The sequence below is a fragment of the Peromyscus maniculatus genome, chromosome 13, assembly GCF_049852395.1.
Source record: "Peromyscus maniculatus bairdii isolate BWxNUB_F1_BW_parent chromosome 13, HU_Pman_BW_mat_3.1, whole genome shotgun sequence".
Classification (NCBI taxonomy): domain Eukaryota; kingdom Metazoa; phylum Chordata; class Mammalia; order Rodentia; family Cricetidae; genus Peromyscus; species Peromyscus maniculatus.
The window spans coordinates 47,994,225-48,020,415 of NC_134864.1; the positions used below are offsets into that span (position 1 = coordinate 47,994,225).

General features: G+C 39.7%; 1 protein-coding gene across 34 annotated transcripts in view; it reads right to left on the bottom strand.

Moving 5' to 3' along the window:
* The window catches only part of Map2 (microtubule associated protein 2), a 280,850-nt gene that overhangs the window by 14,156 nt on the left and 240,503 nt on the right, over window positions 1–26,191 (bottom strand). For 8 of the 34 annotated variants that reach the window (XM_076550204.1, XM_076550209.1, XM_076550207.1 and 5 more), the window contains 7 exons: window positions 24,101–24,316; window positions 18,766–22,473; window positions 18,369–18,575; window positions 18,056–18,190; window positions 14,572–14,633; window positions 9,178–9,322; window positions 6,147–6,487 (listed from right to left, as the gene is read on the bottom strand). In XM_076550204.1, coding sequence (XP_076406319.1) covers window positions 6,147–6,487; window positions 9,178–9,322; window positions 14,572–14,633; window positions 18,056–18,190; window positions 18,369–18,575; window positions 18,766–22,473; window positions 24,101–24,316 — 4,814 coding nt within the window. The remainder of the gene's footprint in view (window positions 1–6,146; window positions 6,488–9,177; window positions 9,323–14,571; window positions 14,634–18,055; window positions 18,191–18,368; window positions 18,576–18,765; window positions 22,474–24,100; window positions 24,317–26,191) is intronic. The other 26 variants (XM_076550225.1, XM_042260210.2, XM_042260207.2 and 23 more) reach the window with 7 other exon arrangements.

The window sequence follows — 26,191 nt, forward strand, 5'->3', positions numbered from 1 at the left end:
ATAACTCTAATGGGACTTCAGCATGGTGTTTTAACTGTGACAACTTATCACCATATCCTGTACATACAATAGACTGTTCCTTTAGAGAGATTAACATTTCTCCCACAAAAATGGGATTATTTTAGGAAAAGGCCAGTAAAGAGCCAATCTGAGTAGTTACTTGGACATTCTGGAACCTGTAAAATGAAAGAAGATAAATCTCTGGAGGTCTGTTTTTAGCAAACCAATATAAGTGAGAGACATTCATCGCGGGGGATCAACTTGAATTTCTTGCACAAGGAGATATTTACTTATTCATTTTATCACACACTGAGGAGGTCTGTCTTTATCTAAACAACTACACGTCAGCCCCATTGCTAAGATACAGGTAATGCCAGTGTGTGATATCATACAAACGCAGCACTCTGTAATCTTCCAACACCCTGGAGGGATGGACCTCAACTGCAATATTGTTGCTATCTTCTCCCTGGTGAATTTGTCTCCTAAGAATCTTGTGAAAAGGTGGTGGGCAGTGAGTTCCCTGCAACCTCTCGGAAAAACGACCATTTCCTTTGGTGTTACTCCTCAGCACATCTTAGAATTTTTTTAAAATCCTTTGATTACAAAATCACCTGCCTCTCTCAAATGGAACTCCCATTCCACTGGAATGGAAACTATTGATCTGGTTGCTGAAAACCATCAGATTAAAGCAAAAGCAAGAATATGTCAGATATCCTGAAGATGAAAAGTCACCACGCCAATGATGCACTCATCCGAAAAGTTTATGTTCTCATGAACACACGTTTGGGTTTAGGACTGCTACAGTTAATTCAGAAATTTAATTAACCCTGCCTATAATGTCCTCAAAATTGATGTAAATAATAGATAATCTTAAATAGACATGTAAGTTGAAATAAACTTATATTCCATGTAGAATTAACATGAAACTCTAGAGGGAGAGTATAAGTCGAAGAAGGGGCAGACTCTTTCCTAGAGACTGTTTATCCAGAGCAGTTTATCACATCGCACAGAAAGTGGGACCACACTGAAACCCCCACGCTGAGCAGGCAATGCTGAGACCTTGGAAAAGTTTTTCCACTTGATACACGTCAAGACTTCAAAGCAGCACCCCAACAGGGCATGGAAGGGGCAGGCACTATAAACTCAGCCGCCAGCGTGATTTTAGAAAATCAGCAAGCGACAAGCAAGGAGTCCCTTCAAAGTCATGCTGGGCGATTTCTTCATGTTGATGTTTTCCTGTCATTAAAAGGTTTAGAAAATTCTAAGGACTAGAAGACCAGGTCACTGAAGTAAATTAACTTCTAAACCCCCTTGCTCAGCTCCCCACTGCACCCTGAGGTCTAGGCTGCTCATGCCCTTGTTTGGCTGTACAAATAGCAAACCAAACAGGGCAGTACAGATCTCAGTTTTGTGAACTCCAAGTAATGATTTTCTCAGGGGTTTGAATAATTAATATTTACAAATATAGCTCTAGAAATTTTGTCACCTTACAAAAGACTTTTGAATTATCGTTTCACAATCTCTGTTGAATATAGACAGGCCCACTGATCTAAGGACCTTTTGTTTTGAGATAGCAATGAATTTAATAACAAAAAGAGATCAATACGATCAGCAAATAAGTCTTTTCAGCATAATGCATTGGACTTCAGTGAATAGTTCCTCCCTTCATACTAAGGTGACTGACACTATTTTCAACTTCGTTATTTTATTATTTGCCCATTTATCACTTACCATAGCCTTAATTAAGGCAGCAGAAGAAGGCAAGAGAAGTCAAAACAGAGCCTGTCCAGTCTCTCAGGATTTAGAGACCACGCTTTGCTCTCTCTTGCACATCTGTCATAGACCAGTCGGCAACCTCATTGACCTTTATATGGGAATGAGAAAACAGTCTTATCTACTCTCTATGCCCTAGTCTTTCGTGGAAATTCCACTATCTTTGGCCCAGCTAATCTGAGAAAGACAGACTGAGGCAATAAATGAGACTTCACAAGGCAAGCAATCAAATCCCCACGCATATCCCCACGCCCGAGCCTTCTCTAGCCATATGACAATGAACAATGTGAGAAAACAGGTTGTATTGACTGGTCCCATTCGTAACCTGCAACTATTATAGGGGCACAGATCTTGTGGGGCTTTTGTTGTCAGGGTCTCACTATGTAGCCCAGGCCGGCCTTGAACTCGCAATCTTCCAGTTGCTGTTTCCCTAGTGCTGGAATGACACTCTGAAAAACGTGTGTTTTTTAAAATGATCTCGATACAGTTGATGGGGGGAAAAAAAGTAAATGTCTCAATGCATATAGGATGATTCCCTATAAGCTTGATTCACAGAAAAGGTAATACACAAGTTGCCTAAATTTTCTTAAGCTACGTGTTTGTTTCATCTACTTCTTAAAAGGAAATATTAATTTAAAATTTATATTAAATTGAGATTGAGAACTTTGCTACAGATAGTTTTAATTTAAAATATTTCATAAGATAGTTGCTGCTATGGATACTGCTCTGTATAAATAAACACTGATTGGCCAGTAGCCAGACAGGAAATATAGGTGGGACTAACAGAGAGGAGAATTGAGGGAACAGGAAGGCAGAGGGGGAGACTGCTGGAGCCGCTGTCAGGACAAGGAAGATGTAAGGTACTGGTAAGCCACGAGCCATGTGGCAAAGTATAGATTAATACAAATGGGCTAAATGTAAGAGTTAGAGAATGATAGGCCTGAGCTAATGGCCAAGCAGTTTAAATAATATAAGTGTCTACATGTTTACTGTAAAAGTGGGCTAAGGGACTGCTGGGGATTGGCGGGACCCAGAGAGAAAACTCTCCAGCTACAACTTGCAGCTATACCTTGAGTGAACTGAGCCAACTTTGCTCTCTCCAGTGAATCCATCATGATTGTGTATTTGTTTTCCTCAGTAGAATGAGCCCGTGTTTGGGCTGAGAGGATTAACTACATTACTTTCTGCAAAGCTCATCACATTTTCTACTAACTCATCTGTTCCATCAGACACTGGCTTGCCTTGCCTTATCTGACTGTGTTGAGCTTCTCTGGTGACAGAAACTAGACCTTAAGGTAAGAGATAAGAAACAGGCGAAAAAGCTACAAATACAGAAATCAACAAATATTCCAATCAGTGATAAATAACAAAGTTGCCAGATTTCTGCACACCACAATTATAAAACCTAGTTTCTGCACAAACTTCAGGATTGCTCTGTCTTTGATAATTCTGAGCTGGCTGCTGCCTGCTCAAAAATTCTATTATAATGAACTTGTAATTGAAAGTAGCATGTCAGTGGTTTCAATTTTTTCAGTGCCACCAGATAATAAAGGTCTTTAACACATTGCCCTGATAATTTCTATGACACCCTAACGTAACATATTTCCCATTCATTCTATAAAGTAGGAATTGTAAAACACTGTAGTTAAGCCCTCCAGTAGACATCAACACACAAAAAGATTTCTTCACTCCCAGTATTTGAGAAGATACACTCACTGTTAGGGGGCTTTTAGGAGGAAAATGCTACAGTGTTCAGACATAAATATTTCCTCTACAGACAGCTCAATTGCAAGTATCAATTTTCCCTTTGTAAATTTAATTAATTTACAGCATTCACTAAAAGTTGCGGGAGCGGGGGGGGGGGGGGCGGCATATTTTCTCTCTGCCTCTCATCTTGGTGAAGCAGGACCTCCTGCTTCTGCAACAAGAGTCATGGCATCATTTCTCGGTTGTAGATTTCTTTCTGAGTTGTCTGGTGCTGGGACAGGGTGATTTTGAGTCAGTTTAACCCCCTTCCCAGTGAAAGAAGATTTTTAATAAATAATGCCATGATTTTCAAGCTATTTTTGTTCACGATATAAATTTGGGTTAATATGCCTTAACTAGTCCTTAAGCACACTCTCTGGGGATTTTTTTTTAAATTTCAGATCAAAATTATATACCAACTTTATGAATTGGCACCTTGGTGGAGGTCCATTTGAAGTGGGCCTGGCAACATCAACAAACAAAAAGAGAAGAAAATGGGCATCCTCCTGTGTTTGAATCAGTTTAAAGGGTCTTGCAAATCTATGGATAAAACTAAAGCAGAAAGGTTAGGGCAACCTACAAGAACCCTCAAAGAATATCACACATTATAAAATTTCTATGAAATGGTATCAATGCTTTTTTATATTTATTAAATTTACCTTTCAGGTTCTCTATGACATCCTAGAAATTACATTTTTTTTTTCTGAATCTAAGAGATGATGGCTTTAAAATCAACATTCTCCAGGAGACAAAAAAAGTCACTTTGAGTGAAGAAGAATTGGCAGACATGGGAGTTTTCATAACACCTGTCCAGTGTTGCTTGCCTGTAATCTCAGCACCTGGGGAGCTGAGGCAGGGGCATGGATTAAAAGCCACCCTGAGATTTGTAGCACAACCTTGTTTCAAAACAGGTTACTCCATTTTCAGACAGCTCCTATCAAAAGCTATGGTGAAGAACATTCCATTTAAGTTTTTTTTTTTTTTTTTGGTTTTTCGAGACAGGGTTTCTCTGTGTAGCTTTGCGCCTTTCCTGGAGCTCACTTGGTAGCCCAGGCTGGCCTCGAACTCACAGAGATCCGCCTGGCTCTGCCTCCCGAGTGCTGGGATTAAAGGCGTGCGCCACCACCGCCCGGCCCCATTTAAGTTTAATGGTATGCTAAATGGATTTTATTCAAGTTACTCTTCTGAATGATTTACATATGATAGTTAAAAATGCCAAAAGATGGCTATTTCTGAATGACTCAAAGATTTCCTTCTCTTATATGGGTAAAACTGATGAATTTAAGAAATATGAGATGATTCTTGTTCTTTTTATTTTTTATTGTAAATCAAATTGGTTAGAATTTGGGTTATATTTTTGGCTCTAAAAGTTTCTTACACCTCATATTTTCACAGCATCTTCTGTGAAATGTTATCTGTCTGTGACCACACTATTACAGCCGTTCTTAAAGGGGCCTGTCACCCTCCCCATCCCTGGCTCATCAGCTGATCTTTCTTAAGCCCTTGGGCCTTCCTAGAACAGAATCATAATGTTAAAACTAATGATGGATCAGCAAAGAATTGGGGTACCGATGGTAGGCAGGAGTGCTTGAAGACTTCATATTTCAGCAAGAACTTTCTCTGAAACCTCCTAAGATAGCATTTTCTTGGCAGACAGGAAGGATGTCAGAAGTCAGAGGCAGAAATTATAGGACACAAGTGGTGGAGTGACAGAAAAACAGTAGGATGCAGAGAGATCTGAGATCTAATGGAGCGTTGTGTTTTGTTCACAGACAGAGGTAGACATTGGCTTTTGCCTTGTATTTTGAGAATAATAAAAAAAAAAACCCTTTTGAAGTTGAACCATCCAATACTATAGTAATAGTCTGAGCTATATTAAACAGTATTTGTATCATTTTCTTCCATGATTTGTCCAAGCAAGAGCCAGGTCAGAAGAGAACTCAGAGCCCTCTGCTTAGAAAGCAAATAAGTGTTTGTTCTAGACCTGCTGCTGGGGGGAAAGAGAGCTTTTTTCATAACAGTACCATTCTTAAATAGAACTTTCATGGCTACAGTTCTGTTCACTAGAATTGTATAGAGTTGTCTGTTTAGTATCAACCGAAATCCCCACCCTTTTCAATATGTAGGCAATAACAGGCAGGCAGCCACCTGGTGAACCACATTGTGATTCTGGACTAAATATTAGGAAATGGTAAAACATATCACAAGTTATCATCAGTCATAAATGAAGGAGTTAAAATAGAAATCACTAATGTTTAGAGTCAGGTGAGCTCATGGTCTAAATCCAAAAGAGAAAGCTCAAATCTGTAATACCAGTTAATTTTATTATACCGAAACCTACAGAGACCTGTTCAGAAATCAACTACCGGATTCTTGCCTATGGTTAAGCCCACTGGTATCCATTAGTGATCAGAAGGGAATGCCATACTGACTGGTTTTCAATGTATTTCCTAAGCTTGGTTCTCCAGACGAGAGATGCAGACTGAGGAGTGAATGGTGGCCAGTGGCCTTGTAACATCCCCATCTCCTGTGCACAAAACTGTCAGATTATAACACACAAGAAGCCACTTAACGGTGAAGGGGACTGGATTTCTGATAGCAGGCATGTGATGCCACGGAGTGCTTACCTGACCCCCTTTAGGCTGGTATTTGATGTTGTCCGTTGATCCGATTTTGGATTTGACGTTCTTCAGGTCTGGCAGTGGTTGGTTAATGAGCCGTAGCTGCTTGGGAGTAGCTGGTGACTTGGGAGGGGTGCGGATGATGGCGACTTTCTTCTCACTGGGCACCAAGATGGCAGACTTGGGGGTTCCTGGAGTATGAGGGGTCCTGGGATAGCTGGGGGTGCCAGGAGTGCCTGGGGTACGTGAAGAGTAGCTTGGGGGAGTGCCAGGCGTGATCGCGGTGGATCCAGGGGTGGTAGGAGTTGAGGTGCCACTCTTCCCTGCTCTGCGAATTGGTTCTGACCCTATGTTAACAACCGGGTAACATACACACACACACACACACACACACACACACACACACACACACACACACGAGGAAGAGGAAAAACACAACACAGCGTTAGAAAACTCTTCAATTCATCCTTCTTCCCATGCATGGTAGTCATAAAGTCAAATGTGTTCAGGACTCTATGAAAGACCACAATAATGCTCAGAGGTGAGATCCTCCTTTTTTTATGTTCATAAGCTGGTGATATTTTTGGATATATGTTAATATACAAATTTAAAACTTGCACTTTTTCCGATTTAGTTTCATAGTTCTTACTGGGAATCCTTGGAAACTTTTCTTCTGTTATTGGGCCACATGGATGACCTGCAGCTAGAAACAGCATTCGTTTATTGAGGTATGTGGATCCCTGCTTGTGGGAAGACTCCTGAATGGTGCATGGATCATTCATTCTTCTCTTCAAGCACATCCATTCTGAGACTCAGATGTATACATCATACACAACTGTGTAATTGTTTCCCATAGTTTTAGCCTGTGTGGGTTTCAATGTTCATGTCTCAGTTTATATTGAGAGCACAGATAATTCCAAACTAACACATTTAGTAAGAGGCTTTCATTATACCTTGAGTTAAGTGAACTACTGAATGAATCCAGCATTACACATGTTCCCTTCTCCCAGAGTTCATGAGATTCCTGCATAGAATTGTTTCCTTCACACCTTTTCAGAGGTTGCATACATGCCAGGACATTCCTGTATGTAGTTAAGGAGATGGCAGACAGACAGAGGAGGGCGAAATGCTTGCCTTTCTAATTGCCTATGTATGCTTTTGCTATTGCTGTACAGAGCTAAAAGAGGCCCAATATTTGTAGATGTCAACACGTCAGTTTTAATCACTATCAAGTGACACAGTTCAGCAGACGTGTGAACAAAGAAGTCACAAAGCACTGGATCAGAACATTTTTTAAAAAGCAGTCTATATACAGACACCTCTTAAAGGGAAGAGCAGGGTGGCTCGAAGAAGTGGATTTATGTAGAAAGTGCCATTTTGTTTCCATAGCAACACACAGGCATAATTTAAGACGTTCCTTCAGGCAGCACTTGATGTTTTTGTCTTGGGGTTCTTGTTTGCATCCAATTCCAACCCTAGATATTTGGAGTTAAAGTTGCTCCCCTGGAGATTACGAACTTTTATATGTCCTTCCTGCTAGTTCTTTTCCCAACAGTTTATTTTTCTCTATTGTAAAAGAGTTTTAAGGTTTTCAAAGTGTTCTTAGCATAGACTTCAAAGGATGCTAATATTCCATGAAATTAAATAGTGTTGGGCACAAGTGTTCTAACGGCAATAACATTTTCACTGTGAAAAAAACAGCGAAGTATCATGTGTGAGAGTGAAGTTTGCATAGGGCGATTAATTAAAATTTTTGAAAGCAAATGTTGAGTTAAAATGAGCTACAATGTGACAGCAGTGACAGTTTCCATCCTTACATACTAGTTCCCAAATTACAGAGATCTGGGTCTCCATATAGTTTGATAGAACATCTCTCTAACAAGATTTCTTCCAAATCAATGTTAAGGTGTTATGGCAAATTGTGAAGTTATCAATGGACTGAAGACCAAATCCATCCAGGTAATCGCTGTGCAGCATGCAATACGTTATCCTCTCTGTTAGGTTGGTTTCTTTGTCAGTGAATTGGGGCTGCTAACAAATAACCATCAGAATTGTTAACGCAAGTGTTAACAGTTTTGTATCTGATATGTGCTTAAAAAAATGGTAGCTATTTTCATTGAGTGGGAAAGTGGGACACCATTCTAATACAGGATTTACGAGATAGCCTCAGCAGCAATGTAAACCACAGTGTAATGACCGGAACATTATACACACCACACAGGTTGCTATAATGGCTGATCAGTCCATTATGGGCCAGGAGTAAAAAAGAATTGAAGATACTGTACAGAACACATCATGTTTTAAAGGTCATTTGACATAAAAAATACTTAAGAAACTGAGCAGAATTCCCATTTTTCTCTTTGGTGTCTGCTTGGGAATGTGTGGTGCGTGCAGAAGTCCAAGGTTGACATCAGGTGCCTTTGTCGTTTACCAATTATGTTTTGAATCGGGGTCTCTTGCTGAACTCAGGGCTCAGAGATTTGTTAAGGTTCATGGCCACTGAGCTCAGGGACCCTCCTGCTCCACTCAGGGCGGGGGTTACAGATGCCCAACACTGTACGTAGTTTTACACCAGTGCTGGGGAGTTAGATTCAGGGCCTCGGGCTTTTGAAGAAGGACTCTGCCTAATAAATATCTCTCTAACCTGGGATGGTAGGTTGGTTTTGACTGCTTTTCCATTTCAAATTTAAGATGTGGAATTCTGGTAAGAGTTAAGCTTGTATAGATGTATAAAGCAACTCACCGTGTGATTTTATCTATTGATTTCTTTGTTTTTAACTTTGAAACAAGAGAGAAAATAGTCTTTTAAAAATGACCATCTCAAATTCAGTAGACACTGAGACAATCTGTTCCAATGTCTTCCATCATTTGTTTTGACTCAAAGTTATTTTGGAACAATCTACAATCTAGAATTTTTCTAATTCTTATCTATGAAAGATCATATCTTTTTAATACAGGCTCGTTTTCTTTAAGGAAACTCTTCTTTCAATGGATGGATTAGACAATGATTCAAGGGAAGCCAACAAGGACAGCTTACTGGTGGTCCGTCGTGCTGAAGAGATGGAGCTGTTCAGAGAGAATGAGTTCTCTTCCCTGTCTCCCGATACACCTCGGCGAGGAGGCAGGATGGAGGAAGGTCTAGGGAGGGAAGAACGCTTTTCTGGACTCTTGGTGACTCCATCCTGATGAGGGAAAACAAAGAAATTAGGTTCATTTTAATTATGCAGTGATTACACTGTTCTGCCCATTTTTCCTGGTAGAGAAATTCTTTTATTATAAACCACCAACTTTCATATACTAATAAAGCTTTCTCTTTCATTAGAATTCGCATTTTCCAGTTCTATCAGAGTCTATTATCCTGGAGTGACACAATGGGACATGAATAATGAATTTCAGTTTTTAAACCTAAATGTAGATGGAATGAACTTATGAATGTTAACTTTATAAATTGCTAATTGGGCCAAAAGCTCCATCAGCCTAACTTTTTTTTTTTTTTTTTAAGTCAGAATGGACTGGAAGGAGGTTTTTGCAGTATAACATTCCACCCATGAACATAACCACCTAGATATCTGACAGGAACTCTTAAGTGTACCATATCAAGTTAGAATTTCATTCTCACTGCAAAGTATTATGCACATTTAAAGCTGAGGAAATGAGCTTAATAACGTTTCTTTTTTTTTTCTTTTTTCTTTCTTTTTTTTTTTTTTTTTAAATTCCCAGAGTTTGCCTGTGGCAGAGATAGTAGTGGACCCTGATGTGTCTGATGGGGAGTCTATGTGTCATACTGAAGGCAGTTTACTGTTATTAGACTACATATTATCTATTGCGTATGTTGTATATAGATTATGTCACAGTGGAATGCATTTTATTTTGTTGGTTTTTAGTTGATATTTCATAAAATAATAAATAGGAAATAATGAATAGGCTCTAGAAAATGGAAACTTTCGTGTTTCTTTTCTAACATGGAAGTGGTCCATCGAAATTTTTCAGTTGTATTTGTTATTAATATGATCTACTGCTAAGACTGTCAAAGATTTCCTAATTTTACATCTTTTCCTTTCATAGGTTTTTCTGCATCACGGCATATAACGTTCTCCTTGATTTTATTCCTTTCTTCACCATTTATTGACCTTCTCCCTTACTTTGTTCCCTGATTCTGAGCAAGGCAAGTGGTGTGTGGAGCCTGCGGAGGCAGGCTGTATTAAAAAGCTGTCAGAACATGCAACGGGTTTAGTCATGCTAGGGTAGGCTGGGCTGTCTCGTGGGGAGTTTGTACTAGCCTGTCAAGTGGGAATCTTTGACATAGTAAAATTCTAGCCATAAAAGAAAACAAAAATAAGTACCCAATTAATGAAACTGGAAAGCAAATGGAAAATTATAAATACATAAACACCTAAGAACTTAAGCATTTGCTTTTAATAAAACACATGATAAATGACTGTAACTAATAACAGATGAATATGTGAGACAAAGTATGCTCACTGAATAGCATAATTTCAGATGGAATTCAGTCAAGAATACTCATTTAAGAAATGTCAGCTGTATGTCAATGCACGAAGAGTGCTAATAAGCATTAGATCCTGTGTGTATCTGATCTAGAACAGGCATCTATGTTATTTGCTCCTTTCCTTTCAAATGCTCACACTGTCTATGCTCCACACACAGGAGGCACATGAATGATAGTTGTTAAACAGTGAGTCAGCCGAAGGATGGATAGGCAGAAGAATGGGGGAACAAATAGTATTGTTTAGACACAGAGGGACTGGATTTGTGTAATTCTGAGACCAAAGCATTGTACGTGGTCACATGGTTACAAAATTACATGACAAAGGAGTAGAACTTGAACTAAAGAGGTGAATGATAGGACTCAAGGTGGAAACACCTTCATCAACTGTGCAAAACAGCAACATGTAAGATTATTATTATTATTATTATTATTATTATTATTATTAATTTATTTATTTTAGGATGATGCGGATTGGCGTCAAAATCTCTCATGGCTGAAGGCCAACCTAGACTTTGGTTCTGAAATGTGGATTATAAAAAGAGACATGACAATCCTCGAAAAGACATGACAGTCCATTCTCTTCTGAAGTGTATTGTTCAGAAAAAAGAGACGGGTTACTCCGAGGAGTCAGCTATACAGGGTTTGTTAAAGCAACTTTCACTATACATGCCGTGCATATGATATACATTCATAATTTACATTATTTTCAGTGAATTCACTTTGAAAAGAAGTTAGTTATTTCTTTATCTGTGGCTTCATGAAGACAGGAAAAAAATATGCTGTTTGAGTGGTTCCTTATGGGAAATGACAGAATCAGTGCACTAGCCAATACTGGGAAATTACAAACTGCTAGTATTTTTGTGAGTAAAATCACCCTACTCTTAAGATTACAATAAGTCTCTAATATCATGAAGTGTGAATCATCAGGGATGTGTTGCCAACTTAGAAAATTGAGCAGAGAATCAGTATTAAGATAGGAATAATATAATGGCGATAAGCAAAGCTTTCTATGAGCTGGATTAAAAGATGAGGGGAAACAGTAGATTCTGGATCACCTCAAGGTTATATGTATGTATTTAACAAGGACACAGATAAAATATTCTTTGTGGATTTTATGTTTGAGGTTCCCAAACAATCTGTAGGTTCTCCAGTTATGGTGTCATTAGAAAGTGTCATGGGCACCTTGCTCCTTTAGTAAGTGTAGCCTTTATGATGGTAATACCATCCATAACTTGAACATGTTTTAAGAATCTTGGAACAATGTTTATTGTTCCAAGTCATGGAAAAATATTACCTTGAAGATTAAGAAAATTTATTATTATTTTTGATTATCTGCATGACTTACTCAGCAAAATGTTAAGAATTATTGTATGAGGTCACCTTAGAAAACACAAACTGGCCAAGCTATTTTGTTGACTTAAATGACTTTTATGGATACAGAACAATCATATATAATATGTCATGCATGCTACAAGGCAATCAGTACTGAAGAGATTATCAATAAAAAATGCACAGGACCTAATTTACAGGTAAGGATAAATCCAGGGGAGACAACACACAAGGAAGAGTGTATAGATTGGTACCTCTGACAGAGGCCGTGCTGTGTGCCACGTGTCTCCTGGAAGACACTGCTAGAAATGTAGACAGGCATGACAAAGCCAAACCGATTACTTCAAATCATCTCTTTGACTTGGCTGTTATAAAAATAGAGGATGAAACCGAGATTTTCATCCCAAGCTTTGACTCCACAGACACTTCTGCGGAGGCATAAGCTTACACAGATGCACATTTTTTCTCCTTCCTCTGTGGTACCAGCACCTTGAGTGGGAAGTGTAATTGGGTTAGCACAAGCCATTATTTCTTGATTGATTTTTACTGGAGAAGCATGAATTTCAAAAATATAACCAGGAAAGAAGAATGAAGTGGCGACATTGTTTCTAAGACAAGAACAAGACAAGCAATGATATGAAGCAAACGGCCACCCAAACCTTAACCAAAATAAGGAAGGGGTTGGTGAGCTTGCTAGTGAAGAACAATGAAAATCTTAGAGTTGAACTACGTTATCAGCAGTAAATCAAGTATGAGGGAATTTGGGGATTTAGGAAATTATAAAGAAGTACATTAGGTGTTAGGAGGGGGAACAAATGATAAATCAAAAGCAGAAACAATAGAGTAAATCTTTCTTTAGACACATGAAATGTATGACATTTGGAAGGGCAAATGTTAGCTTCATGGCAATAATGTACATAGCATCTGTTCAAAGTATTAAATGCCAGTCCCATGAGTTTCTTGGACCTGAAGCAACTTGAAAATTTCCTGAAGTTTTTCCTGATAATGTCCACTTGAAACTTTTCCTAAATAGGAAATTCTCAGATTTATTTTTTGTATCTGTGACTGAAATTTTCTATATTTTTAAAAATAATATAATATCAACTAATAATTAATCCTATTTAATAAATACTAAATGACTATTGTATCTAGGTAGTATACTGTTTTATAAAACTACTATACTTAATTTTCCCAACTGAATTATTGCACAGGAAATTTAGAAAATTAAGATATAGGGATAAAAGATCATATAGCTAAAAATGTTCAGGATTCAGACATGATAACACACTAGTTTTTTAAAAAATCAGAAATAGACAATAGAGATCCAAATATCACTATCACATTGCACTCAAAATACAGCTCCATATTTACTGAGGCAATAAATGGATTCTATTACTTACCATTTATTAAGGCATATGTTTAATTTATATATGTGTTCATATAAAGAATGAATTTCTTCTGTTATCAAATAAAGACCGTAAGTTCTTTTGTTAGGCAAGCGCTCTACCACTGAGCTAAATCCTCAACCCAAGACCCTAAGTTTAAGCTAAGAACTGTGATTTAAATATCATGTATGATTGTGGGGCCCCCCAAATTATCTCATAATCTACATATTGAAATCCTTCAAATTGTTCATTATAAATTTAGGATTTCATTAGTATACCTTTAATTGTTTTTCTTCCAATCATAAAAAGAGCAAAATATTTCATGTTGGTTTCTGTCTTTTTAAAACACAGTTGATGTTATAAAAATTGAAAAAGAAAAAGGTAGGAAGGATTGACACACATATGAAATAGTTAATTATTAATAGATCCACATTTAAACAATACTTATTATCATAATTTAGCAAATAGAGAACAATATGACTGACAATATGAAGCACTGATTTTAAAATACAATACTGTCTTTAACCAATAATTTCAGTGAGAGAAAACTGTTTTAAGGAAACTGGCACAAAAGACCTCAATAGCAATATTATTATAATTCAGTGGAAAGTATAATTTGAAAGCCAGATAACAGGAAACTGATTATGTTGTGATGAATTAATAAAATGGAATGTCATGTTGCCATTAAAATGGTTGTAATAATGCTTCTACTTAATTAAAAATCAATACACAGTGTTTTGTTTTTGATTACTAAACCTATAAAACTGGAGAAAAAAATAGACTTTTTAAAAATTTAAATGGTAACTGTAGCCATCTTCAGAGAAACGAATTATACTTAATTTTACTTCCTGCTCCTCTCCATAGTTCCATTTAGACTTATTTTGTAACGAAAATGTAAAACATTATGTTAATTATAAAGGCTAACAGTGAACTGTTCTTCCCCATTGCAGGCACCCGACTCACTGTGCAATTTTCTGTATTTTACCTTGCTAACAGAGAGCAAGCCTGGCTGCAGCCTCACCAACCACCATGATTGGTCATTCTAGATGATGTCAGTTTTGGGTCTGGATGCTCCAGAGATAATGCTGGGTGGCAAGCAGTCTAAAATGGACCTTTAAAATAAATATACTTGTCTACTTGATACCTACATTGTGCAAGACATTGAATAAATACTAAAAGTAAAGGACAAGAGAAGACTTGGTTTACTCACAGTGGCTTTGTCCTTCGCCTGTTTAAAAGCACTGGGAGCCTGAGCTGATTCACCACTTGCTGCTGGGGAAAAGAAACAAGTAAGTTAGCGGCTAAAACTTACACGAACGTGTTTTCCAATACCTGGGTGTCCTGCTATGGTACGAGACTAGTGCAACGTACAACTTCTTGCTTTTGAGGCTCAAATTCAATAACCAAAGAAACTTGGGTAGCAGTAATGCATTATGTGGCTCCAGCTACAGTGTGCGTGAATGAACATAGACCAGCCTCTACCAAAGCACAAGGGAGGGCAGCACACATCTCGTTTTCTGTGGGACGTCAAGGTACTTTTGAGTATCTACTGTGTACACATAGAATCTTTAGATCAACCGTCACAGAACATCAAGGTAAAGGCTGCCTAGTATAAAGGAAAGGAAACTGACTCTCTCTCTCTTCTCCCTCCCTCCCTCCCTCCCTCCCTCCCTCTCTCTCTCTCTCTCTCTCCCTCTCTCTCCCTCTGTCTCTCCTCTGTCTCTGTCTCTGTCTCTCTCTCAGTTGTCACAATACAGACATGCCCATCCCTCCTGTCCTAGAAGTAAGCCACTGGCTTTCTTGCGGGTCCTTCTGCATTTTATCTCCCAGGCTGTCATGATCAGCAAACCCCTTTGCCTGTGCACCTCTTCACTTTGCAGTATGATCGACATACTTGCCTGGTGTGAAAATTACTACAAGGAGGGAAGGAAAACAGCTTCTCAGGGACAGAGCATGAGAGAAACTTCCAGTCCAGTAAATACAAAATGAGCTCTACACATGCACTTCCTATATGACACCGTTACCACATCTGTTACTGCTGTTTCTCTTGATGCTGCTGTTTGCTTCTGGTCTCACTTTTAAATTCCACCACCTCCGGCACATTCTGTGTGGATGACTTACCTGACTGGACTTTAATATCTTACAGTATAAGATCATCCTTTGTGTCTTGAAAAATAACAGTATTTGACAAGTATCATCAGACGTAAAATACTCTAGTTTGAATGTTTACTCTCTCCTTAATTTTCTTTGGTAAAGAAATTTTCAGGGGAAAAATATCCTCATAAGCCTTATATTAGTTCTGAAAAGGAGTCCTATGCTATGAGGGTTCTTATATCAAGACAATGGCTACCTACAGTGTGCTCTATTCATTGTGGGACTGCCTAGGAGGACTTTTCAGATCCTAGCACTGTTTATTTTTTTCTTTCAAGAAGCAGTGAAAATGATGTCATCCACTACAATGATATATTTAAAATTCCTCTAGCATATCTGTATAGTTTGCTTTAATTCAATAATCCCTACATTGTGTATAGGCTTCCTGCTGGGGTCTTTTGGTATTTGACTTCAACAAGGGGAGGCCCTAGTTAGTCTCCAAATTTAAATTTCCTTTAAAGAATAAATATAAGGAGGGAGGTGGAGGGAGGGCCACTGACATGCAGGCATGTCACACAAACTATTTACTAACTATTTTATAGTTCCTCTTAATTCCCGCAATTCTGACAGCAGTTTTAGCTGTCAGAATACAGGATTTCTTAAAGAGATTTTTAATTTGTCTGAGTAAATACAATTTCTAAAAATTTGATAGAATCAGCGAATCAAGATACAAGATATGGAGATGATATGCTAACTCCTAACTTCTAATTCGGAAGTGCTCCGTACCCTGATCCTTTCTCAATATTTGTGTACAAAAGAGCCTTCCAAATTCAAATCCTGGCGTGGGTATTGTTCTTACACAAATCACACCATATGGTTCCTATATGTAGAACAGAAACACACATTACTTGGAACTTTGGCCAGGTATGGTGTTACACGCTAGCAATCCAAACAGGGAGACTAACACATGAGGATCATGAATTTGAGGCTGATCTGGGCTACATGCAATTACCTTATCTCAAAACCCCAGAACCCCAAAACCCAAGCCCTAAATCTAACAAACAAAAATACTAGTGACTTTTGGTGGTCGTTCTAGAAGATCAATGACTCTCATCTTTTTTTCAGTTAGATGAACTCCTCATCATGAAAATGACCCATTACATTAATGCTGTCACTCTAATCTTTAAGTGACCTATTATATTAAACTACTTGTAATGTATAATGGAAAAGAGAACATTTCTTCCTGATATTTTGTAGACTGCAAGCATATCCACATAGATACTAAGAAAATAAATACAAAATTAAGATTATCAGAGCATAATTAGGCACACAAAATGAATACCCTGCTACTCTATAGTGAATTTTCAAAATAAAATTGCATTGTAGAGAGCTGTATAGATTTTTATTATGTTTTTTTTAATAAAAAGGGATTTTTATTTTATGTGCATGGGTGTATTGTCTACATGTAAGTGTAGAACATGTGTGCAGTGCCCACAGAGGCCAGAAGATGGGGTTGAATCCTCTGGAATTGGAGTTATAGACGGTTGTGAACTGCCATATGGGTGCTGGGAACAGTCTTCTGTAAGAGCAGTGAGTGTTTGTAACAATAAGCCATCTCGAAAGACCCCTTTATGATGATCTCTACCATGCTTCATTCTTTTGTTCTACTGGACTTTCAAGCTCATAGATGTGTATATTTGGGAGAGACAGGGATAAGTAGGTGACAAAACAGAGATCTCTCTCCCCTCTCTCTTATATTAAGGTGTCTCGATGTAGCGCAGGCTGGTCTCACATTGGAAGTCTAGAGCCATCTACCTCTGTCTCCCCAGTGCTGAGATTGTAGGAAACGTGTTTATTTCTAATTTAATTAACTTTCAAGGGACTGGAGTTTTAACTAAGAATTCTGCACATTGAATTATATTAGAACATTTGACAGTTTGGATCAATAACTTTAAGAAAATCCCAAAGATGAAGTACAGGAGGTTGAAAAGGTATTCATTTTGGACTTGAAGAATACAATCTGATGGGATAGACATAATTTCCCTTCTTCCTTCCTTCCTTTCTTTCTTTCTTTGTCTCTTTTTTTCATCTAAAGCAAAATAATCTTGAAAATTAGTATTACTCCAGGAGGTTTTTTCATTTCCAGTATCTTAAGTCATTATACATTGTCTTAGTAAAGTCAACACCAGTAACAGATTTGGCAGTAACAATAGAGAAAATAGGACAAATATACATGGATTTAAGCATGGAGGAGATAAATAAGCAAAATAATGAGAATGCATACCACGGTTAAATTCATCGCCATCGTCTAACCAAACACACAGAATGAAAATAGGGATCCCCAGAACGTGACACTAGAGTACAATGCCAAGATACAATCACGCACTGTTATGTCTGAGCATGACAAAGAAACAGATGGTCATGACCTCTTCTGCAGGGAGGGAAAAAAAAAAGAATAATGATACAAGACACTTAATAGCGAAATTGTTCATGATTGCTGAGATTTGGAAGTAAAACAAAATGAAGAAGCTTCTACAGTAATGAGATTAAAATAAAATACACATCTATGTTTGCCAGCCACATTGCAGAATCAAACAAGTCACCTGTGGTTTTCCGCTTAACACAGGAGAGATGAGTTGGTCTAGTGTATTTGATAGCAGGTTTTAAAATGAATTTCCTGGAAGGAGAGTGGGCCTGAACTTCTGTTTTTTTAGCAAGTTCAGCCTTCTTATAAACTGCTATGAATAAGAAAACACAAAACAGCATACCATCAGGAAAGAAAATACACTTGGAACAAAAAAATGAACAATTTTTTTTTAATAAGTAACCAGTAAGGCAGTTGCGTTTTCAGTAGAGTATTAAGAAATTAATTTAAAAAAAAAAACACATTTGAAAAGAAGCGATTGTGAAATGAACCTTTTTTCCTTCTCACTTCATCCCTGGAGACCGTGCTAGGTTCCTTTTTAGCTACTTTTCTTTCAGGGGTGGAAATTCTGCCTCTCCCGGTTTTAAAGGGTTTTTCTTTTCTATGTTTCTCGAGAGATGGTCTCCGAGCTTCCTTCTCAGCTTTCTCCTCTTTAGGAATAGTTTCTAACTGTTCTGTCATGATGCTTCTATCATCATCTGTGGATCAAAGCAAACCACAGCAACAAGAACAGTGAGAACATTAGTGACAGATGCACAAAAGCCTTCACATACTTAACACAATGTATTATAAATAGAGACCTGTTTTTAATGTTTAAGGAGAAAAAAACAAATTCCCCACTAGGCTACTGGGTTTTATTTTGGGAGAAGATTGAAAAAAGAAGCACACCTTGAGTGTCCACCCACAGGCTGTCAGCATCCATGATGGAGTCATCAATGGTGGTCTCGTCTTTGTAATCGTCGTAGGTTTCTGTTTTATATTCTGAGAATGCAACCTCTTCTCTCTCAGGGGTAGCTGGGGCATCTGGAGAGCCATCCCTGGGTTCTGCCTGGGCTTCTGCTGCCATCTCTACTTCAAGCTCTTCCTCGTGGGGGCACGGTCTCCTTTCCTCCTCAGGCTGAGCCAGAGCTGCAAAGCGTACACTGTGGGACCCCGACTCCCCTTCATCGGTTGTGGTTTGCACTACAGTGATGAAATCATCCTCGATGGTCACCACGGACTCAATTACACCTTTGTGCTCACCCGGGCAGGTTTCCACAAATTCCTCCCTACTTCCTGGGGCAACCAGGTCAGTAATCTGAAGGGTGTCTGAGCGGAAGAGCAGTTTGTCATATTCTCCTCCGGCTTCTATCTCTTCCTCACTTGGGACCTCTGCTGGTTCAGACACAATTGCCTCAGGCTGTGGCTGGGTGACATCAGAAGGTATGGCGGGTATGTCTGGAGTCTCTGTGCTTTCTTCCTTGGGCAGCTGAATAAATTCCATTTGGACCTCAGCTTTCTCATCAGTGGACAAGTCAGCCTCTGAAACAGGAGGTGGGCAAGGGATTTCCACAGACAGTTTGAGGGCAACTTCATCTTGAATCAGAGATGACTCTGGAGATGTTTCCTTCTTGCCCTCATCAGGCTTCAGGGACTCCATCGTGAGGCTCTCGTGCTCACCGCTCGACTCATAGGACTCTTCTTTGTCCACAGCCTCCTGATGCACCAGGTCGGGCTTTGCCACCTTCTCTTTCACTTCTATTTCATTGACCTTTACACCTTCTTTCATGTGGCCAGACTCAACACCCATGAAGGAATCCTCTTCTTGAGGTCCTTTGGATGAGAGGGTCAGCTCCTGAGAAACCTCAAACTTGAGCTCTGTGGCTTTCCCAGCATCTACATTCATCCCTGAAGCCATCTGTCCAAAGTCACTGACTTTGATTTCTAGCTGACTAGGCTCAGCTTTCTTCACAGCAAAATCTAGCCCTTGATCGGCCTTTGTGGTTGGTTCTACCTCAGCTACCTCGGGCACTGAACTGAGACCTTTTGCTGCTTTCTCAGGTGATGTATCTTCAGCTGTTGTCAGTTCTTTGGTGGAGACTGGCTCATAGGTTACACCTAATCCAAAGAGCTCCACTTTCTCACCAGCCTCTTCCGTCTCCTTGGCATGTTCTTTTGATTCAACATGCTCTTCACTCTTTTCTAGGACAGTATCCAGTTTGTCATTAGCTTTCCTGTCATGGTCGAGCTCCCTACTCAGTCCTGATTTGTCAGCAGAAGTGGGTGGAGATGCCTCTTTCTCAGCAGTGAACTCATCCTTCACTCTTCCAGCGGCAGCAAGCTTTACTTCAATCAGTGAAAGGTCTGTTGCCAGATCTCTGCGGACTTTGTCATCGGTTCCTTCATAAAACGAACCACTCTCTCCCGACAAATTCTCACTGTCTTGAACTGGAGATGGGAGAGGGACTGTGTATTTATTGAACACACAGTATCCCATGTCTTCCAGTTGACTGTCTGGTTTTGCAGTGACTTGGTTTTCATCAGTGACAGGTGGCAAACCGGTACTACTCTCTGCAACCACAGCCTCTGATGGGACCGATTTCCTCCTGGCAACCTCAGCATCTGCACTCACAGAAGCTAATCTGGACCTGGTTCCTGCCAGATCAAGCATCTCGGGCAGGTCAGGGGCCATGACGGTACCATTTTTGTAATACTCTTTGGCTGGGAAGGGTGTCTCAGAGGATGTCTCAATTGGAATAGTTTGCTCTCCAGTCACTTTTGCTTCCTCTGCTTTCTCTTCCTCCTCTTTGCTTTCTATCGGAAAGCAAGGGGCTTTCTCTACGGCAGGTGTGGTGGGGGGAAGATAATCATCTCCTTCATCCATGCTTCCACTAGTGTTAGTTAGAATATCGGAAGCCAGAGGGGAAAGATCATGGCCCCGGCCGAAGTTAAACCCAAGGGCAATGGAATCGAGGCAAGACATAGGCAAGTTGATGGACATGCTTCTTTGTTCTATTGCAGACCTACCACCAAGCCCTAAACTTCGGCTAAGTGTCAAATCATCTTTATTCTTACTGTGAAGGTCCCTTTTCTCCCCGTAAACTTTTGGGTCAATAGTGAACATTCTTTCTTGAGGAGAACTTGGTTCTTCAGGTAACTCAGATGGATAACGCTGGGCAAGTGTGCTATACCCTGCTTCTTGTGCTGGAGCACTGGGCTGGGATTCTTTTTCCTTTTCACCATGCTTGGGAGATACAGTATCAAGGGACTCCTGGGCACTGCCTCTTGAATCACTCAGTTCATAGTAATCACTGCCCAGCTGTTGGCTTTTTGTCACATCTTCTTTCAATGCAGATGTTTCAAAGTACTTGGACATTCCTGATTTATCTTCATAAAATGGCATGCCAACCTCAGCTACTGTTGCGGCCCCAACTCCTTCAAACTTATCTTTGCCAGCTACGGTCTCCTCAAAAAGCCCCCGGCTTTCTCTCATCTCACTTACTGCCTCTGGCTCAGATGTAATTTTCCCCAAGGTCTCAGAGGTCATGGCTGGATCTAAAAATGCTTGTTCGAGACTTATAGGGAAGGAGCCCTGTTTTAACTCATCGGTCACGTGCTCTTGGCCTTTCTGTTCTTCTTTGGAGAAAGAACGCTCGGCGGAGGGCTGAATGACAGCTGTTTCATCATCTCTCAGTTTGGAGGGTCCGTGATCTTTTGCCACAGCTTCTTCGATGGAGACCAATAATTTCTCCTCAAGCTTTGTCTGCGGTTCATTTTCAGTGATTGTAGGTTCTTGTCTGCTGGGTGTCCAAGTTTCTTTTTTCTCTTGATTTGTGGCACCCTTTTCTTCCCCTGAAACACTTTCTGTGACATAGCCTTCCACAACTGGACCATGAGCATCTTTGGGTATGGTGGCAGCTTCTGAGACTGGGACGTCTACCACACTGTCTGCTTTATCTTTCTGTGGCTTCTCATCTCCAGAACTATCTTTGGCAGTAGCTAGGCCACTGGTGTCCTGCAGAGATGTTTTGTCAGCTGCTTGGAAGAAGAAAGGAGCCAAGGGCTGTGGTTCTTCTGTGACTCTTTCATTCTTTATAGTATCTAAAGGAAGAGTGAAGCTTCCACCATGAAAGGGACTTGGCATGGGAGAATCAAACTGCTTCCCTTCCCATCTCGGGATATCCTCCAGCACATCTTTTTCCCTCATGGGTGTCAAGGGACCAGGAGATATTGGGGCAGCTAAACCCCATTCATCCTTCTTTGATTCCATTGGCATTTCAATGAACCAGTCTTTCTGCTCTTTTGGAGTCAGAGGCTCTGCAGAGAGGCCAATGCTAGGTACTGCTATGCTTGGTTCTGTGTTCTGTTTTATGTCTTCCAGGTTGGTACCAAAAGTGTGCGCAAAAGGCGACTTTTCTCCTTCCGTGCCTTGGAGATCCTTTTTATCTTGGGGAGTGACAGTTGGCTCTGGCTGAGGAACTAAGGCAGCATGTTCAAAGTCTTCACCAGGCTTACTTTGCATCTCCAACTCCTTTTCTCCCTTGTCTAAAGGCTCAGCGAAAGGGGAAGTCAATTTCTGCTGCTCTGGGAATTCCATCTTCGAGGCTGTAAGTAAATCTGAAGTAACCGGGTTGATTTTTAAACAAACAATAGGCAACAGCTTTCGAGCAGTAAGCTTAAAAATCATACTTACAAATAGGAAATGAATGGAAGGGGCAAAAGGGAAGCTATGGACCATGCAAGCATGCTGCCCACTGAAAAATGAGCATGGAATGTCAGGACTGGATTCTGTACATACTAGTACTGAGTAAAGTCCTGTTCCTAATGAATTTTGTACATATTATAAGAGGAGTTTGCCTCAGACTACGTATTCTTTTTGTTTATTTGGTCTCTTCCACACACTATATGGTGTGTATTAGAATGAAAAAGAAAAGTCGTCTTTTTTTCTATTGATAAAAGTTGAAATTAATCCACATCAAGGAACTAGTTAAGAGGGTACAAGAACATATATATGAAGGATGTTTACTGAGTATTTTGAGTTTTCTCACTTGAAAATAAGCTGGCAGGCCATGGGGGCAGATGCCAAGAAATACATAATGATTCTTCAAGTATTAGCAGTTCCAGGTAACTTGATAAAAAATTGTGAGGACCCATATGGGGATACTAAAAGTTACTGGCATAAAGTTTGAGAAGACAGCTGAGATTAAAGTCAACATCTGCTGCCAATTTTATATACATGACCTAAGAGTTGATGAGCCAGTTTGTACTTAATCTAAAATTTTAATTTGCAGTCACGGCTTCTGAATTATAACAATGGGAAGTCGCAAGAGCAAGGCATTTTCCAAATGAGTCAACTATTACAATATCTTTCGCCCCAGGGTCCTGATTTTATTCCCTGGACCTGGCCAGCTGGTAAAACGTTGTCCAGTATTGGCCTCAGACATACTTGACATCAGATAAATGACAGAGTCTTGGTTTTATTTGCATGCCAACCCAAGTGTCTCTTTTAAACGACTTCCTGTGGTCACTAGAGCTAAGCGTAGTCATCGGAAAAGGATTTGGCAGTGACTCATAAAAATTCAGCCATCTCTTGAAGATGGGTTACCATGACCTGATAGAATTGTGTGTCCTGTTGTAATGAGAGCAATGGAGTCGTTAAGCTCACAATGAAAGCTGGATGGATGAAAACTCAAGCGATACAGGCATGATGAAGGGGTTGGCTGCCCTGGAGAGACAACAAGAGAAGCACCCACAGGGTCTCTGAAGGAAACCAAACCAGCGTTTGTTGAAGCATTAAACAACACGTAGCGCTCTGCGGCTGCAGACAAAAGCGATCCTATCATTGAAGCCTGTATGTGCTAAAACCCAGCTCTCGGGTTTGAAAAGAAAAAAGCATATGGATTGCTGTCCCAAAACATAAAAACAAAAATATACATGTATCAGCAATGTGACTGGCAAACACTGGCGATGAGGAGGGAGGGGGTAAAACCAAGAGAGTTCACACAGCGTCATTAGCCTGCGGCAAAGCGTATTGTATCATGGCAAAGGACAACCAGCTGCAGCCAGGGACGACCAAGCTTCTCACAGCATCTGCACAAGCCACGGTCTCTGCTCGCGAAGCCTGAAATGGTGTCTTAGGACCACGAGGAGACCCAGCGTTGGACCAGCGTTGGAAAGGCATTCGCTTAGTGAAATCCATGGCAGCACATTTGCGGCACACATGCAAATCCTGACAGACACACACCTTCCTTGAGAGAGGAAGGGATTTTTACATCTGGAGCCACCTCCGGGACCTCTTTTACACTGTCTTCTGGAACTATCTGCGCCTCTGCACTAGATTCCACTTGGCCCTCACTGAGGCCCTGGAGGTGGTCTGAGGACTTAGCAGCCCCGTGCTCTTTTCCAGGAAGGACAGCAGGTTTCTTTCCCTCAGCCATCGCACCCTCTAGCGTTTCTTCTTCTTGGGGATGAAAAAGATGTTGACATCATGACCACAGAACAATACACCACGGAAGGACAGAAATATTATTCGTGGAACACTTTCAGCTCTGTTTGAATAACCTCTCCAGGGCATCAGGTATATTTTCCTTTTCCATCTGGATGAGCGAATTAATAACTGAATGACAGACACATTATGTACTCACTGGAAAATTATGATGTATAATATACTGATAGAAATGCCTTTGAAAACTCTAATTGAAAGACTTGCTATTCATTTTAAAAATTGAGAGCTGAAAGGGTTTTATGGATTGATCACTCTTAGTGGGAACGGCAGTAAAGATGAGCACGTGGGAAGGATTGTTGGAAATTAGAGATGGTGCTGCCCCAGCAGATGGTGAGAAGACAGATGTACTGGTGTGCTGAAAAAAAGCCTTCCAATTGGTTAGACATGTGTTTTCTCCAATGCAGGAAGTCCCTATACAAGAATGCCTGATTGCTTTATTTAAAATGTGCAATCTTTGCAAGACAATTTTAGGATTAAAATAGGCTTGGCCTCAAAGCATTACCTACTCAATTGCTTAAGAGTTTTATCAGAAAGTCCATCAGAGCACTCTAAATACAGTGTTTCTGAAAAAGGGCTAAAGGTCAATTTATGTTGCCTCCATTGAATTATGTAATACACAAGGAAAAGAAAGATTGAACGTAAAATACTTTTTAACGTTAAAACTTTATCATTTATAAAAGTGTTTTTCCCTTGAATACAATTGTTTTATTGCTACTTAATCAGCAACACTTCATGTATAGTTCTTTTTGACACCAAGAAAAAGAAAAAAAAAAGATTATATTAGCAATATAATCTTACTATGCAATTCAAAATAAAATCACTAAGGAAAGATGACTGAGTGGCATTCAGACTCCTCAAAATATCCCTCCCAAAGGTATAAATGGAAACAATGTCAGCCTTTAAATGCAATCATCAAGCTTCTGAAGGCCATGAATTATTTTGTTCATTTTTTCTTCTCCTTTACACTTCAAATGTCCACAAAATAAATGAATCCATTCTAACCTTTATTAAGTTAAGGGAAACTACATTAGCTGTTTTAGAAGTCTACAGTGGAAAGATTCTTTTGATATTTCCATGAAACAACTGGACATTGTGCAAAAGGCCCTGTGGGAAAGATTACAGGTGGAAAGGGAAGAAATTTTCTTTTTTAGGAAATACTAATACCCTGGAGGGTGGCAGAACTCCCTCATCTATCTTTCCATATTTACCATGCAGACGTTTTTGTGCCTGTAATTTAATTTTGGAAGGGATATTTTAAAAATTTCAATTCTTCCTTATCATTCAGAATTTTTTTTATAATGCATGCATTTTGATTCTAAAGTTAAAAAAACTTTAAATGTATCTAACTTCACCAAGGCCTGCTTATTAGATGAAGTCTAACCAAGTTAATTTACAAATTTTCAGATCCACGTAATATTTTGACCTTTAATTTTTAAATTTTGAATTAAGTATTCTTGTGTCCTCTGTACCTACCTCTTTTTTTTTTTTTTTCTTTTCAAGACAGGGCTTCTCTGTGTAGCTTTGGAGCCTTTCCTGGAACTCACTCTGTAGCCCAGGCTGGCCTCAAACTCACAGAGATCCACCTGGCTCTGCCTCCCGAGTGCTGGGATTAAAGGCGTGTGCCACCACCGCCCGGCCTGTACCTACATCTTAATTAAAAATCTCTCATATATTTTAATCGCTTGAAGTTCACACTGTTTTAAAAGTACTTCGTCTTTTTTAATGCTGAGCATAGTTCTCGGGGCTTCAGCTGTTGGAGGTCTTTGGTTTTCAAAATGACTTTGGGAGAACCTTACTGTCCTGGTTGTGGCTGGCAGTCTGTGGGCTGAC